The sequence below is a fragment of the Neophocaena asiaeorientalis genome, unplaced genomic scaffold (genome assembly GCF_003031525.2).
Source record: "Neophocaena asiaeorientalis asiaeorientalis breed wild unplaced genomic scaffold, Neophocaena_asiaeorientalis_V1.1 scaffold113, whole genome shotgun sequence".
Lineage (NCBI taxonomy): Eukaryota > Metazoa > Chordata > Mammalia > Artiodactyla > Phocoenidae > Neophocaena > Neophocaena asiaeorientalis.
In genome coordinates, this window is record NW_020172316.1 from 5,763,475 (window position 1) to 5,781,392 (window position 17,918).

At 36.7% G+C, this 17,918-nt stretch overlaps 1 protein-coding gene across 1 annotated transcript in view; it reads left to right on the forward strand.

Annotated features, from left to right (window-relative positions):
- CWC22 (CWC22 spliceosome associated protein) overlaps positions 1-17,918 on the forward strand; it is a 62,162-nt gene that overhangs the window by 3,563 nt on the left and 40,681 nt on the right. The window contains exon 2 of the mRNA XM_024766648.1: positions 16,209-16,341. Coding sequence (XP_024622416.1) covers positions 16,315-16,341 — 27 coding nt within the window. The 5' untranslated portion in view covers positions 16,209-16,314. The remainder of the gene's footprint in view (positions 1-16,208; positions 16,342-17,918) is intronic.

The window sequence follows — 17,918 nt, forward strand, 5'->3', positions numbered from 1 at the left end:
AGTCCTTCAAAATTCAGCTTCTAAACCCATTTCTTTGTATATGCCCCAGACCCATCTAGTTGCACTTCCTTTTTTCCAGTAGTATTGAGTTTATAACCTTTCTATAGCACTTCTCTGCTCTGCCTGATGATAGGAACTCTCATCTCTCAGACCTCAATGCCTCCTGTGCAGCTTAACATATATCTCCCCTCACTATACAACAGACAATGCCTTTAACCCTCTATTCTTAATTTGTTTCCGAAGAATAGGGGGTAAGGTAAGAAAGTAGAAAAAGACCATCTGGCTTTTTCTCTTAACCTTATACTTCCTCATTTTCTCAGCAAGTGCTTTTCTGAACCACTTTTTTTTTTTTTAGGAGTGTGTAAGCTTTTTGTCTTTTTTAACTTTTACTGGAGTATAGTTGATTTACAGTGTTGTGTTAGTTTCTGCTGTACAGCAAAGTGAATCAGTTATACATATATCCACTCTTTATAGATTCTGTTCCCATATAGGTCATTACAGAGTGAACCACTTTTTAATATAATTATCAATTATGGTACCAGCCTCATTATTATTATTTTTTTAGTTCTGTTTTCTCATCTGTACAAAATTTTTCAGTTTTTATGACCTCACAAAGGAGACTCCCCTGCACAAATACAAACTTTAAGACAAAATGAAAAAGGAGCTATTCAGTGGGTGATTAGAAGCACTAGAGCTACTTCTTTGCCATAAGATATATATTAAGTAAAGTGGTGAGGGTTGTGATATAGGTTTGAAATGTAAGGTTTTATCTCTTTGTTATCTTGAAAATGGGTATAAATTGAGCTTAATCGCAGACCAGTAAAACCCATAATGGTGATATTTGTCCAGTGAATGAGGTGCTAGGGTTAATGAGGAGAGTTAAATTCTCTTGCCAGACAGTTGAGCTGTGAACCAAGTGAAGTGTGGGGAAACTGAGGCGAGACGAGGTGGGCTTGTGGGAGGTGGGGTCAAGTACAAGTGATTGAGGGTACAGGAGCAGTAACGCTGTTCCTTAGGGTTTATTTTATTCAGCAATTAGAGGGATTGCTACCCCAAGAACTCTTTTCTGTCGAAGAGTAATATAAGGATATAGATTGTTGATACATTGAGACAGAATTTTCATTTTTGAAGTATAGAAGGAAATTTAGAAAGTGTGGAATGATTGAATATATCGTAGTGAGATGTTTCTTTTTTTAACATCTTTTTTTTTTTGCGGTACGCGGGCCTCTCACTGTTGTGGCCTCTCCCGTTGTGGAGCACAGGCTCCGGACGCGCAGGCTCAGCGGCCATGGCTCACGGGCCTAGCCGCTCCGCGGCATGTGGGATCTTCCTGGACCGGGGCACGAACCCGTGTCCCCTGCATTGGCAGGCGGACTCTCAACCACTGCACCACTGAAGCCCTTTTTTTAACATCTTGATTAGAGTATAATTGCTTTAAAGTGTTGTATTAGTTTCTGCTGTATAACAGTGAATCAGCTATATGCATACATATATCGCCATATCCCCTCCCTCTTGCGTCTCCCTCCCACCCTCCCTATGCCACCCTGCTAGGTGGTCAAAAAGCACCAAACTGATCTCCCTGTGCTATGCAGCTGCTTCCCACTAGCTATCTATTTGACCTTTACGCTTTTTTTTTAGATTCCATATATATGTGTTACCCTACAGTATTTGTTTTTCTCTTTCTGACTTACTTCACTCTGTATGACAGACTCTAGGTCCATCCACCTCACTACAAATAACTCAATTTCGTTTCTTTTGATGGCTGAGTAATATTCCATTGTATATATGTGATTTACATGTAGCTGTCCAGTTTTCCCAGCACCACTTATTGAAGAGGCTGTCTTTTCTCCATTGTATACTTTTGCCTCCTTTATCAAAGATAAGGTGACCATATGTGCGTGGGTTTATCTCTGGGCTTTCTGTCCTGTTCCATTGATCTATATTTCTGTTTTTGTGCCAGTACCATACTGTCTTGATTACTGTAGCTTTGTAGTATAGTCTGACGTCTGGGAGCCTGATTCCTACAGTTCTGGTTTTCTTTCTCAAGATTGCTTTGGCTATTTGGGATTTTTTTGTGTTTCCATACAAATTGTTGTAGTTCTGTGAAAAATGCCGTTGGTAGTTTGATAGGGATTGCACTGAATCTGTAGATTGCTTTGGGTAGTATAGTCATTTTCACAAAGTTGATTCTTCCAGTCCAAGAACATAGTATATCTCTCCATCTGTTTGTATCATCTTTAATTTCTTTCATCAGTGTCTTATAATTTTCTGCATACAGGTCTTTTGTTCCCTTAGGTAGGTTTATTCCTAGGTATTTTATTCTTTTTGTTGCAGTGGTAAATGGGAGTGTTTCCTTAATTTCTCTGTCGGATTTTTCATCATTAGAGTATAGGAATGCAAGAGATTTCTGTGCATTAATTTTGTATCCTGCTACTTTACCAAATTCATTGATTAGCTCTGGTAGTTTTCTGGTAGCATCTTTAGGATTCTCTATGTATGGTATCATGTCATCTGCAAACAGTGACAGTTTTACTTCTTCTTTTCAGATTTAGATTCCTTTTATTTCTTTTTCTTCTCTGATTGCCATGGCTAAAACTTACAAAACTATGTTGAATAATAGTGGTGAGAGTGGGCAACCTTGTTCATGATCTGAGGGGAAATGGTTTCAGTTTTTCACCATTGAGAATGATGTTGGCTGTGGGTTTTTCATATTATGTTGAGGTAGATTCCCTCTATGCCAACTTTCTGAGAGAGTTTTTATCATAAATGGGTGTTGAAGTTTGTCAAAAGCTTTTTCTGCATCTGTTGAGATTATCATATGGTTTTTCTCCTTCAGTTTGTTAATATGGTGTATCACATTGATTGATTTGCGTATATTGAAGAATCCTTGCATTCCTGTGATAAACCCCACTTTGTCATGGTGTATGATCCTTTTAATGTGCTGTTGGATTCTGTTTACTAGTATTTTGTTGAGGATTTTTGCATCTATGTTTATCAGAGATATTGGCCTATAGTTTTCTTTTTTTGTGACATCTTTGTTTCGTTTCGGTATCGAGGTGATGGTGGCCTTGTAGAATGAGTTAGGGAGTGTTCCTCCTTCTGCTATATTTTGGAAGAGTTTGAGAAGGATAGGTGTTAGCTCTTCTCTAAATGTTTGATAGTATTTGTCTGTGAAGCCATCTGGTCCTGGGCTTTTGTTTGCTGGAAGATTTTTAATCACAGTTTCAATTTCAGTGCTTGTGATTGGTCTATTTATATTTTCTGTTTCTTCCTGGTTCAGTCTGGGAAGATTGTGCTTTTCTAAGAATTTGTCCATTTCTTCCAGGTTGTCCATTTTGTTGGCATATAGTTGCTTGTAGTGATCTCTCATGACCCTTTGTATTTCTGCAGTGTCCGTTGTTACTTCTCCTTTTTCATTTCTAATTCTGTTGATTTGAGTCTTCTCCCTTTTTTTCCTTGATGAGTCTGACTAATGATTTATCAATTTTGTTTATCTTCTCAAAATACCAGCTTTTAGTTTTATTGATCCTGCTATTGTTTCTTTCATATATTTTTCTATTTCTGTTCTGATCTTTATGATTTCTTTCCTTCTGCTAACTTTGGGGTTCTTTTGTTCTTCTTTCTCTGATTGCTTTAGGTGTAAGGTTAGGTTGTTTATTTGAGATGTTTCTTGTTTCTTGACATAGGATTGTATTGCTATAAACTTACCTCTTAGAACTGCTTTTGCTACATCCCATAGGTTTTATATCATCATATTTTCATTGTCATTTGTTTGTAGGTATATTTTGATTTCCTCTTTGATTTCTTCAGTGAGCTCTTGGTTATTTAGTAGTGTATTGTTTAGCCCTCATGTGTTTGTATTTTTTACAGTTTTTATCATAGTGAGATGTGCTTTTAATTTAAGGCCTGATTTCTCTGTGGGTAGCTTTGCAGATATTTAAATGATCTTTTTACCCTGCTTGGGTAGAATGCAGTGGAACCCTACAGGTTAGTAGTATGCATATATTTTTTAGAGGCAAGTTGGGCAAGTTCTTATAGCCAAGAGATGAAGACCTTGTGAGAAACCTTGTTAGGTCAAAACCGACTTGCCTTCTTCTAAAATGAAATGAGGATTATCTTATTATGGGATCTTCCCTAAATAGAGCCTTCCCCCTAACTTTCTCTTGTATACAGTGGCAGAGAGAATGGGGAGATTTGATTTTATCTCCTATTAACTGAGAAAGCAAAATCAGTGGGATTTGATGACTGACTGGTAGTGAGGAAAAGGAAACTGTCACTTGGCTAGCTTTACAGGTAATATCTTAGAGGAAGGGCTGGTTTGAGGAGAGGAGGAAATGAGTTCCAGTTTGGACTCCCCTAGTTCAGAGGGCCTTTGGGACATCCACATGGAGGTTTCTATAGGCATTTGGCGATAAAGATTTGGAACACTGTAGAAAAGATTGAGCTGGAATAAAGTCATTCTTATGAATATGAGTTGAAGATGTGAGGGTGGAGATGGTCTTCCAGAAAGAATATGGAGAAAGAAAAGATAAGCACTATTCATTTGTTCATTTAACAAATATTGAGACTTCTATTTTGGGATTACAGCAATGAACAAAACAGATAAAAATCCATGAGCAAAGATTAAACTCTATGGGATAGTAAAATGTTAGAGGGGTGGACAGAAGAAGAGACAAGAGCAACACCAGATGAACTTGGCACCCCCGTAAGCTGAGAAGTGAGAACTTCAAGAAGTACCAAGTAGCAGTACCAAGTGCTAGAAACAACGTCATAAAATAAGGAAGTGGCCCCTGGATTTAGCAACAAGGAGGTCATTATGTAACCTTGACAAGTACTACGTAATAGTGGGAGTGGAAAACCAGATTGTGGTGCGTAAGAGGGCTTAACGGGAGATTAAGAATTAGAGGCAGCCAGTGTGGACTCATCTACCAAAGATGAGAAAGAGACTGGAAGTAGAAAGGGGGTAGGATCCAGGGCATTTGCCCCATAAATGACATAATTTATATTTAAATGAATCAGTAAAGAAGTTCAACATATAGAATTTTTCTTTAAAACCAATTCATGTGGAAATCAATACTATAAATCAAGAAATAGCTGATAGAAATTTGGAAACAAACAAAAATTGACAACTTCCCTGCTGTCATAGAGCCTGCATTCTGGTGAAAAGCAGCACATTACAGGATGGATCTTCCTATGTACCAACAGAAGAATGCTACTTAAAAAATGTTTAAGTAGCATATCCAAATGATCATATCACTTTAATTTCTTTGGTAACTTAAACACAGACTAATTTGGACTGGTTTCATTGTGTAGGAAATGAATGGGGGGGTAATACCTCCTCCCAGTTTATAATGAGTAATTTTCAATATGAATGTTGGTATTACTGATTCCTTAAAATGATAAGAACTTTTAGATTTTTGTCATTTTTTTAACTCATCTGAGTCTCACTGTCTTAAGATGTCCCCAAGTTGGTCCTGTCTCCCCTACATAGGGTCAGAGGCCAGTCAAAGGTTTTTATATTGTTTATTCCTCATCACTTAAAAACCCAAACAATATCCAATACTATCTGCACAGTTTTTAACCCTGTACTTCAACATGGTAACCTTCAGTTATTCAAATGTTTATGCATCAGAGCGCATACCTGATGTACAGTCGTGTACCAGGAAGCAAACAGGGAGGACAGGTCTGCAGTTCTTTATTTGTAATTCTGATTTGACGTTCAGAATTTTGTTCAGATTATAGAGAAGAAATACAGTGCAGATATATTTATTAAGTAGTTCCCCTTTGGGGATCCAGGGCAACATCCTGTAATCAAATACATGTAATATTTCCACAGTGCATCAAGTGAAGAATCACATTAAGTCTCAAGTTAGTGCATGTCAGATTTTGCTGCCAAATGAGTTTGGCACAAGCTAAAGAAAAATCTGAATTTCAAGGCTTTTCAGATTTCAGAATTGCAGATAAGGGATTGTCACCCTGGTGACTTTTCCTAAAAAGTTTTGGCCCTTTTATTTTCTTGAAATTGTGAACCTGTGCTGAATTCAAATTACAGTATCATTTTTTTCTTATGTGGCATATCATGGGGCAAATTTCTCACTAATATGTATATATCCAAAAAACAGCAAGAAAAACTAAGGAATCACTTTTCTTAAACAATGGAGTTTTCCTTCAGTACAAATAGGGAAAAGCCATATCAATTTTGTCATTAATGCTTAAGGACTATGGCCAGGGAATTCCCTGGTGGTCCAGTGGTTAGGACTCTGCACTTTCACTGTGGAGGGTGTGGGTTCAATCCCTGGTCGGGAAACTAATATCCCACAAGCTATGCTGTGCGGCCAAAAAAAAAACAAGAACAAAGAACTGTGGCCCATCTGTTACTCCTATCTGTTCCCTGAACAGGAAAATCACTATTTGGAAGGGTCAGGAGCTTGGGTCCTATTAGTAGATTTTCCCGAGGATACCATCGCCTTTTTTTATTAAGAACAGATTTAAACTAGCTTTTATTTTGAATACTATTTAATATTCTGTCTTCCCCACTGGGCAACTAAAGTTTGTTTTTAACTCTGTTATAATTGTTTGGAGTTTGCCACACCTACTGTTACTATTTAGAATGCAGAAGAGCAAACTAAAGGAAATCCACTTCTTTGACTGTTTTTTTTTTTTAATTTAATTTATTTTTGGCTGCAGTAGGTCTTCCTTACTGCGCGCAGGCTTTCTCTAGTTGTGGCGAGTGGGGGCTACTCTTTGTTGTGGTGCGTGGGCTTCTCATTGCAGTGGCTTCTCTTGTTATAGAACACGGGCTCTAGGTGCACAGGCTTCAGTAGTTGTGGCTCACGGGCTCTAGAGCGCAGGCTCAGTAGTTGTGGCACACGGGCTTAGTTGCTACGAGGCATGTGGGATCTTCCTGGACCAGGGCTCAAACCCGTGTCCCCTGCACTGACAGGCAGATTCTTAACCACTGCACCACCAGGGAAGTCCTTCTTTGACTTCTTTTAACAATTTTAGGACAGTATGCTTCCACAAGTTCCTCCAACATAGGTTGAGGACACCTAAGGGACAATGATAGATGTGTTATACTGAAATGATTGAGAAAGCATTGCATTTCAGCCATTACTTGAATATTTTCTCATTTTCTGAATATTTGAGATAACTGTGGAATTTATAATTTCAGAGTTTCCAGTTAACAGTCTAAAGCATTTCTTACAAATCTTATTGAATATTTTGCTCTCTGATGCTTGCTGAAACTACATCTTTATTATAAAATATCCTCCTCGCTCAGGAGAGCAGGTGTGGTTTTGCTGAGTTGCTTACTTGTGACAAGGAGAGAGAAATTTAATAATTCATCAAAAATCCACACAGTGATGCTAAGAAGAGCAGTGAGAGCTATAAACTCTAGATAAATTGCTCTCATTGCAGGAATTTCCAATTAGTCTATGTATCAAGCATGCACATGTTGAACTCTCATTATTTCCCTACAGGCATATTCTATATAAGGATGATGATAGTACTTCATGCATTTTTTGTTGGAACTGCGGTAGCAGTCTGCAGTATTGTCAATTTCACACTTACCTTTTGGGAGGTAGAAATGTAACAGGTTGTACTTGATTGCCAGAAAAATGTTTGGTGATGATGGTTAAACGGAAGAAAGGTGAAAGATGACACTGATCAGAAAAGTCATTAAATTTAAATGGATGAGATAATTTGAAATAAAAGGCATTAAAAATTGCCCTGTGTCTGTGTGTAGGTAGGTTGAGGAGAGAAACCAGGTTTAAGACCCAAGAGGGATAGTCAAGGAAAATACTAGGTCTTGCACAATAGAGTCAAGTGATTTATTTTTTCATATTGTACCTACCTGGTCACAGTGAATTCTAGGTATGCAAATTAAACAAGGGAATCCTTAAAATTATTCATGTTTAAAAAGAAGTAGTGCCTCATTATATTAACATCAAAACCTTTACTATCTGGAACTTAAGAAGAATGGATCAGTTTAAAAAGAAAAATTTTCCGGATAATAGAGATCATATCTGTTTACATTTTATAATTTACCAATTTGGCATCAATTTATTAATGTTGGCATTTTCATTGGGATGCAATATCAGATGGTTTTAGCATCAGATAAACTTTTTTGAATTTTAATGCTGTTTACTAGCTGTGATTTACTTGTACACATTGCTTCAACTCTGTACCTCAATTCTCTCACTGAAAAATAAGACTTAAAAAAATCACGAAAGCAGGGTAATCATGAAGGTTGAATTAAGAATATATAAATGAGGGCTTCCCTTGTGGCGCAGTGGTTGGGAGTCTGCCTCCCAATGCAGGGGACGCGGGTTCGTGCCCCGGTCCGGGAGGATCCCACATGCCGCGGAGCGGCTGGGCCCGTGAGCTGTGGCCGCTGAGCCTGCGCGTCCGGAGCCTGTGCTAATAAATGAAGTGCCTGGCATAGTGTCTTTGTGGCTATAATAATGTATTATTATTTGTTATTGTTATCTTACTCTAAATTACATGTTTCTGACTTCTAACACAGGAAATGTAATTAGTTCATCTCTGGATATCTCAGAAACATCATTGTAATGTGCTATAGAATCTGTTAGTGTGGATGGCAAATTAGTTTGTTGGGAGCTGCTGTATACATTGGCGTTTCTTCCATTGGCTGGTTTTGAACCGTGTTGGGCCGCCTGCGTACAAAATTGCACTATTCCTATCAGCTTTGGGACACTGATCATTGTATTATTTTAAATATTTATTTATTTATTTATTTATTTGGCTGCACCGGGTCTTAGTTGCAGCACACGGGATCTTCATTGCGACATGCGAGATCTTTTTTCAGTTGCGGCATGCGGGCTTTTAGTTGTGGCATGTGGGATCTAGTTCCCCAACCAGGGATTGAACCCAGGCGCTCTGCATTGGGAACACGGAGTCTTAACCGCTGGACCACCAGGGCAGTCCCATCATCGTATTATTTTAAAATGACTTGTCTCATTGGAGAACTGTAATATAGTTGAGGAAAATGCTATTTTAAAGTTTGTATATTATTGGCACTAAAGCTTAAACTATCTCCTTTATTATCAATTTGGGCACACTATATAGGTAACAGCTGATTTTGAAATGAGTCTTATTTTGGGTACATGCTGAGATAAGTTCTCTTGGGTAGAAAATATGTATCTAAGGATTTAAGTAATTCTGAGAGTCCAGATCCCACCCTTTTCTCATTCTTCTACCCAGAAAACCATGATGTGAATATAATAATTGTCAGCAAGTTCACAGTCTTAGTGGACTAGAAAGTGTTTTCTTCCATTATTTTGTCTCCCATGAAGAGAAAAGACCTTCAGTCCATCTCCTTTTTTAGAAGAAAGGCTCCATAGAGGAGTTAGTGCTGAATTCAAGTTAGCATGAGTCCTGCTATATAAACAAATCCCATTTTAGAGCAGGGCAAATTGTTCAACTTCGGATCTAAGCAGGGTCTACATATGACATATGTTAAGTCTGTTAGGCCTCTTTTATTCTTCAACAGCTGTGCCATTCGTTTCTTTTTTTGTCCCCCATGCTATTGAATTGTTGGAGAAAGTGCTTCAGTTGTCTTGTATGTTAAAGCCCATCAATGAAAAATCCCCAGTAACGTACCTAGTAGTCATCAGATGGTCTTGGCAGGAATTTGTAGACTAGAGAAAATTTGTAAGCTAAAGAGTTGCTGGAACAGTAAGTGGTCGTATCTTTAGAACACGCGAGTCCATGCAGACACCATTTTGTGTGGGTTAGATGGGTCTGGACTAACTAGAAATAAGAATTTGACCCTAAATAATCCATGTTGTATATCATGACTTAGATTGGTTTAATTTTTCTCTTTTGCAAATGAGTGGAAATCCATTTTACAAATTGTGGTTTCTGTTGTCAGTTGTCAATTCTTGGCTGTCATCAAGGCAGTTTTTTTGTTTTGTTTTCTTCATTTTATTAATACCCCTTCTGGTTACTCAATCTAAGCTGAAGGATAGACCATGTCTTCTGGAGATGTGATCAATCCCTATCTGCACTGTTATTCAGTGGGTCATGATTGTATATCAAGTTTGTGATGGTAGTAGTATCTCTAGTGCCAGGTTTTTCTTGTTGTTTATGTAAAATGATCATTTGGCATCATAGTAGCTGCAGAGCAGCATTTAAGACTCTGGAGATCACACATTGATGATTGCAACATAGACAAACTCTAAGATGAGCATTATTATATTATCCCCTATTTTCCATAATCTGAATCTGCCATGGAAAATAACCATACAACTCTTCCCATTAATTTGGATATGAGGTTTTTTTTTTTAACTTTGCCAGTATCTGAAGAATTAATTAGTATCATATCTGGAGATTGTCAAAAAACAAGGATCTTGGGAGTACCATGACTAAAAGGCCCCAGTGTCTGCTAATCATTTAGAATTGTGTTGTTCAGTATGGTAACCAGTAGCCACATGTGGCTATTCATGTTTAAATATAAACTTAATTAAAATCAAATAAAATTAATTTTCTCAGTCCCACTAGGTACATTTGAAGTGCTCAGTAGCCACACGTGACTATTGTATTGGTATGGTGGCTACTGACAGGGCAGAATATGAACCTTTCCATCAGTGCAGAAAGTTCTGTTATACAGTGCTGATTTAGAAGTGTTAGCCAGCAGAGAGGGAAAAAAGTAACCAAGAGGATCAAGGAAAAAAATATGCAAAGAAGTGCATGACAGTCACTGCTGTCTAGCATCAGGGGAAGGAGGCCCTTGTTCTGTCTTCAGTGTTTTCTCCTTCAGGATCAGAAAAGTCCTGGAAATCAGTCACAGGTGATGATGGCAGCAGTATCCATCAGCATATTCCCTGAGAAAAGTAAAGAGTACTAGGTAGAGGCTTTTACTTGGATTCTTTTGAGGTTCCTTCTGGACGATTCAATTCCTGAGGCTCATTCATAGAGGAGTGAATGTAAGGAATGAGCAAAAACTATTAATTTATATAACAACATTATTAGAGGAGAGTGGAATCCTTTATTGAGGTATAATACAGTATCATCCTGGGAGTAAGAACAAATTATGGATAGTAAGGACATTGAGAGTTCTCTAGACTTTTAATTTTTACATAAAGTATGTTCCAGATCTCACCAATTAATAAGCATATGTAAGCCTACAGGCAAAATAAAATTTATAGAATTTATTTCAGTCTATGTATATGAATTTTTTTTAACTTGAGTTCATTGAAACATTTATTGTTATCAGATACATATCTCGTATATATAGGAAGACTGAACTCAATGCAGGTTTTTTCCTCTCTCAATTTTTCATGTTTTGTTTTCATTTTAAGGATAATAAAAGTGTTTTATGAACATATTTAATCATCTGGATGACTGCATTTCAGTGCTTAAATTTGTGTTTGTGATCATGTTATAGTAGATAGTGTTACTTTAATTATCATGGCTGATTTTTTTTTTTTTTTTTTTTTTTAAGAGCTGCATTAGGTTTTCATTGCTGCGCACCGGCTTTCTCTAGTTGTGGCAAAGCTTTCTCTAGTTGTGGCGAAGCTTTCTCTAGTTGTGGCGAGCGGGGGCTACTCTTTGTTGCGGTGCACAGGCTTCTCATTGCGGTGGCTTCTCTTGTTGCAGAGCACGGGCTCTAGGCACGCAGGCTCAGTAGTTGCAGCACGTGGGCTCAGTAGTTGTGGCTCATGGGCTCTAGAGCACAGGCTCAGTAGTTGTGGCACACGGGCTTAGTAGCTCTGAGGCATGTGGGATCTTCCCAGAACAGGGATCTAACGCATGTCCCCTGCATTGGCAGGCAGATTCTTAACCACTGCACCACCAGGCAAGTCCCATGACTGATATCTTAAGCTCCAGAAAACATGCGCTGTGGTCATCAGTGCATTATGAGTGAGAATTTTCTCCCTATAAATTGTGCCCAGAATTTCTCAGATTTAAAAAGCACTGATACTGATTTTTTTTTTACATGCATGTATGTACTTCTTACCAGTGAGTTAAGGATTAATATTTGGAATTTATGTTTCCCTTTCCAAATGATTTATGACTAAGTTCTTCATTATAAAGTAGGTAAGCTGTGGAGTCTCTGTATTTTACCTTAAGTGGCTCATGGTTTAAGACAAATTGAGAACCAGTTTCTCATCCAGAATTGGAAAACTGAGCAGTCTTGAGGAAGAGTTGAATGTTGGAATTACCTTGGGGATGCTTTCATAAAACCAGCATGCCTAGGTATTCCCCCCACCCCCACATACGTATCTTCTGCTGTGGTAAGTCAGGTGGGCCCCAGTAGATGTACACGTAATTTTCTGATCATGCAAGTTTTCTTACTTCAAATTATTTTTAACATAGTGACTTAGGGATCTGGTTTTACAATATTAAGTAATGATCTGAAACTGGTGTGTGTGAAAAAAGCCCAACCAGCCACTTTGCTTTATTAGTAGCTTAGTGCTTTGCTTATCATTATAGATTTACTTTTTATAAGCAGAACATAAGCTCCATGTGGGCAGGGGATTTTGTTATGGTTGTTCATTGCTGTCTACCCAGTTCCTAGAAAAATGCCTGACAAAATAATACAAGTGCAATAAATATTTGTTGTTGTTGAACAAGTATATGTATAAATAACACTAGGTGATAAGGATATGCTAGACTATAACAATTGTGCTAGTAGAAGTAAAAAACAAAAATACCATTGCCTTTGAGCAAGTTAGTTGAGTAAAATTTTGAGTTTTATAGCTCTATACATTTATAGCCATAAAAACAGGATCTTTGAAAAGAATCATGTGATTTGTGTATGGTACATACACATTGTGTAAGTCATCTTGAGGCAACTGGGACGTAAAATCCATCCAAGACAAGGTGCCTTCAGGGTTGTATCACCTGAGGTGAGGGAGGAGTAGCTTCTGTTTTTTAATTTAAAATGTTTGTGCATTAATATTTGATATAATTAATAGAGTTAGATTTAGGTTTGCTATCTTATTTTATTTCATTTTGTCCCCTTTGTTTTTTGTTCTTCTGTTCCTTCTCTCCTGCCTTTATAAGTTAAATATTTTTTTTAATTCCATTTTAACTTGTCTGTAGAGTTTTTAGCTATATTTATTTATGTTATTTTTTTGGTCATTGCTCTAGAGAACACACTATATAACCTTAACTTTTCACAGGCCTCTTAGAGTTCATATTGTTCTGCTTCAGAAAAAAATGCAGAAACCTTGCCTCATGTAGGTCCATTTTAGTCCATATATATCCCATCTGCATACACTATGCCCTCTCAAGACATTGTACTTTTTGCTTTAAAACAAACCTGTGTATTTTAGATAAAGGAAAAAGTTGTCATTTATATTTCTCGAGAAAGTTACCATTTCCAGTGCTATTCATTCCTTTTTGAAAATCCAGACTTCCATCTCCTATCATTTCCAATAAGCCTGAGGAGCTTCCTTTAGCATTTCTTATAGTGCAGGTCTGCTGGTGATACATTCTCTTGGTTTCTCTTCGTTGTTTTTGTTTGCTTTGTTCAATCAGTAAATGTTTTTATTTCATCTTCATTCTTAAGATTATTTTTGCTGGAATTCTAGGTTAATTCAGTTTCTTACTCTTTCAGCACTTTAAAAATTATTCTGCTGTCTTCTGGTCGCCTTAGTTCCTGATAAGAAGTCATCAGTAATTTGAATTATTTCCTTTTACATAATGTGTTGTTTTTTTCCTCTTGCTGCTTTCAGGATTTTCTCTTTATCTTTGATTTTCAGCAACATTGTTTCACACACATATCAAACAGGCCAAAAAATAAATAAATAGCAACTTCATAGATGGGAAAAAAGGAAAAAAAAGAAACCTTTTATCTTTGGCCTTTTTAACTGTCTCATACAAACCAACTTCTTACAGAACAGCTAAGTACATACACAAAAAGGTTACTGGAATGCTCGGAATAAGACTTTTTGTTGTGGTGGTTTTTGGTTTTTTTACAAGGTTTTTTTTCTCCTTTGAGATTATAATGAACATAATCACACCACAAGTAAAGTCAGAAGTAGGACAGAGAATGCTCTGAAGGCTGGTTTGGTCATCTGAGATCATTAAAAATGGCTGACCCCCAACAATATATACAAAAATATAAAATGTAAATAAAAAATACAAATTTTCCTTTTTAAGTACTTTAAGAAAAAAGTCAGGGCCTTGGAAGTTTTGGTTCTTTTTTCTCCCCTGTTGCAAATTTGCATTGTGGTTAACTACTGACTACTATATATGACTATGTGTATAAGTGTGGTTTTCTTTATGTGTATCCTGCCGGGGATTCTCCAAGCTTTGTGAATCTGTAAATTTGTGCCTTTCACCAAATTTGTAGAAATTTTGGCTGTAATTTCCTGAAATATTTTTTCTATCCCATTCTTTCTCTCTTTCCTTCTTGGACTTTAATTACACATGCACTAGGCCTTTTGATAATTGTCCCACATGTCCCTGATACTGTTCATTAAATTTCTTTATCTGTTCTTTAGAGTGGATAATTTCTAATGATCTTACATCAAGCTTACTGGCTTTCCTTTGTCTCCATTTTGAATTTTTTGCTTCATATATTTTTTAGTTCTAGGATTTCAGTTTGGTTCATTTTTTGTTTTGGGTTTTTGGTTTTTTTCCTCTTCCTGAAATTTTCTATATTTTTATTCCTTGCAAGCATGTTTTCCTTTGCACTTTTGAGTATGCTTTAAAAACCTCGTATACTAGTTTCAGCATTTGGGTTGATGTCTCAGTGTTGGTTTCCTTTGATTGTCTTTTTTCTTAAGATTGGGCCACAGTTTTCTGATAAGTTGAGTTATTTTTTAATTGTATCCTGGACATTTTACTATTATGTTAAGGCTTTGGATTCTGGTGCATTCCTCTGAGGAATAGTGACCCTTCAGGCAATTAATTTGATTAGGCTTAAATTGCAAATTCTGTCTCCTAAGCAGTTGTTCACATCTCAGTTCAGTCCTGTGATCCTGAGTAGGACACTATTTAGTACATGTATTGGTTCAGCGGTGGTCAGAGATTTGGGAGAGTATATCTAGCCAGTGGGGCTTCCTTTCTTTGGCTCTCTCCACTTTGGGAGCCGCTGAGCAATGATGTGCTTTAGATTGCAGTTATATTTTATAGATTGACAAATTAATCTGGTGTATATTATTTTTACTAACCTAGATAGCATGCTAACCATTGTAATGGAAATTTTTCTTGACTTAGTGATTTGTGTACATCCCCATCTGCATTAAATGATAGCAACTCTGTATCACTTTATAGTATCTAGATTATTTGTGGTCCAGTGAAAAGAATACTTAATTGGGTGTCCTTAAGCTAGGTTTCTAGTCCACCACTAGCTTGTTTTATAGCTTAGGACATTATTATAGCTTAGGACATTGAAATGATTTATCTGACCATCAGTGTTCTTATCCTTAAAAAGAAGGAATTGGACCAGATAATCTGTAACATCCTTTCTCACATTCAAATTAGAAATTTTCTTAATTGTATTTGGTTATTTTGGTACTGAGCACAGTTTTTTCTCTATATTCTCTACTTCTTTTAATTTTTAAATTTTTTTATGTTTCATTTTACTTTTGTGATTTCGTTACCTTATACCATACCATAAACTATAAACTATTTAGATATGCAATTCCAGTAAAATACTTGAATGGCAGTTGTGTGCGAACATAACTATCAGTTCAGCATTTTTCAAAATTACTAAATTTTACTTAATAGATGGCTACTGAAAGGCATTTTATTTAGCATCTAACATTGATGACTAGGTTTATTGTGACCAAATATTAGTTCTCATATGTGCACGTATCTGAGGCCCTGTGCCTTTAATAGATCATTATTAAGACTTGATTATTCTGGTTTAGCACCTTATATTTCCATGTGGTGTATATTTCTGAATGATCATTACAACAAGAACACTGGCTATTTCATTCTTAGTTTAAATCGAAACATTGGATGTTTTGTATTAGAATACTTTATGGTGTTTAATAAGCCTTTGTTATTATTGCTCTTTTGTTCTGAGTCTTTTCTACTAATACATGTTTTTTATACATTGTTATATGGAACTATTTAAAGAGTTTTTGAACTTACATTTAATTATTGATTATATCTTTGCCTATTAAGAAAAATAAGGTAGTCAAATGTCCATTGTGTGGAAATAATATGTTGTTATTTTACACACATTTTATAAGTGTTAACAAAGGTTTCTTTGGCATATTTTATAGGTGTTATTTGCAGACAGTAAAACTAAACTGTCAAGGAATTCATACCGTTCGCTACTTGTTATTTGGACCAGCTTAAGGAGTCTTTGACATATCAGATCAACTGAAAATGAAAAGTAGCGTGGCACAAATAAAGGTAAGTGTTTGAAACTTATAATAAAGAACATAAACTTGTAGTCAATTATCTACCCTTAAACCAAAATGCATTTATATAATTAGGACATTAGAACCAGACAGTAGAATTGCGTCATACACACATTTAACTTAACACAATTTCAAATGTAGATACTTGGCCAGATGTGCAGGTGGGCAGTTGAGAGAACATACAGGGTGTGTGTGTGTGTGTTAATCAAGAAAGTGCATGTGAGTGAACACATGCAAAAGAAAAATAAACAGCGAGAAATTCCACCATTCTTCTCAAAGGCTCAGATCCTCTCTTGATATTCTGAGACCTCATCTCTAAGGTTCAGGAGGCTTTAGCTGAGGATCCCTTATTTTTCTATTGAGCCTTCCCGTAGCTTCCTTTGCCAGCTGGAAGCAAGCTCCCTAACTCTTCCAGCCCCTCCTCCCTCTGGCTCTTGAAGACTTGGTCCCTGAGCCTAATGGATGCTCAGAGCCTCTGAACACAGGCTGTCTGCTCCACTCACCTCCTCATATTGCTCTCTACATCGTCAGAGACTACAGGTGACTGCACTGTGTACCATATTTGCTTCGCTGAATGAACAATTTAGAGAATTTTTAAAGGTAATCTCAACAATACGTTACTTTCAACTACTGCTCTTAGAATCTAAACTCTATGACAAGGGAAATAGGGAAATTAGGTTATTATTATTTGGATCACACTTCGAAATTGTTTTGCACTTAGTAAAACCTACTGAAGCCCAGTTCAGGTTCCCCTTTACTCACTGTCACCCTCAGTACTCTGTACCACAGTGCTTGTTCCTACTCAAGATCTCCTGTTAGCACTGACTAGTGTGCCAGTCATTTGTTAACTTGATCATATTTACAAAATCCTGATTCACGATCTCGGTATTTTTGGTTTCTCCCTCTTACCCACAACAGATATTGTGTAGACGTGTTAAAAATCATTAGCACAGAATTGAGGCCTGCTCCCTAATGTAGTCAAAATAATTGTCATACCTTGTAAAAGAAAAAGTAGACAGTGCAATTTTATTGTTCTTTCTCTCTCCCCTCCCTTCCCTCCTTCCCCTTCTCCTCCCCCTCCTCTGTCTCTCTCATATATACTCTGATGTGTTTAATTGTAGAAATCTTTATAACCGTCTCTCTCCCATAAGATCTTAAGTTTCTTGAAGGTTTTTCCTATCTTTTGTATCCCCCAGAGTGTCTAGACAGGAAGGGCTGTGTCTTATAATAAATAAGTAAATATTGTGTTTAGCATTACCATGAATTGAATGAATCTTGTGCTCTATATTTGGTTTAGAATCTAGATGTCAAGTGTTATGAAAACCTATATCATATATATTGAACAGTTCTATTTAATTTAATGCTGCCCAGTGAAATAATTTTTAAAAGTTATACACATTGGAAACAGGATTTTAAGATGTTTGCATTCAGTGTGAAATACAGCCAGACTGACTTCTTTAAATTATAAATTTGATCACATGTTTATTCACCAACATGCATTAGTCTAATTAGTGTATGCTATTCAAAAAATTCAATACTTAAGAAGATTGTATTGGCAATTTACTTGTG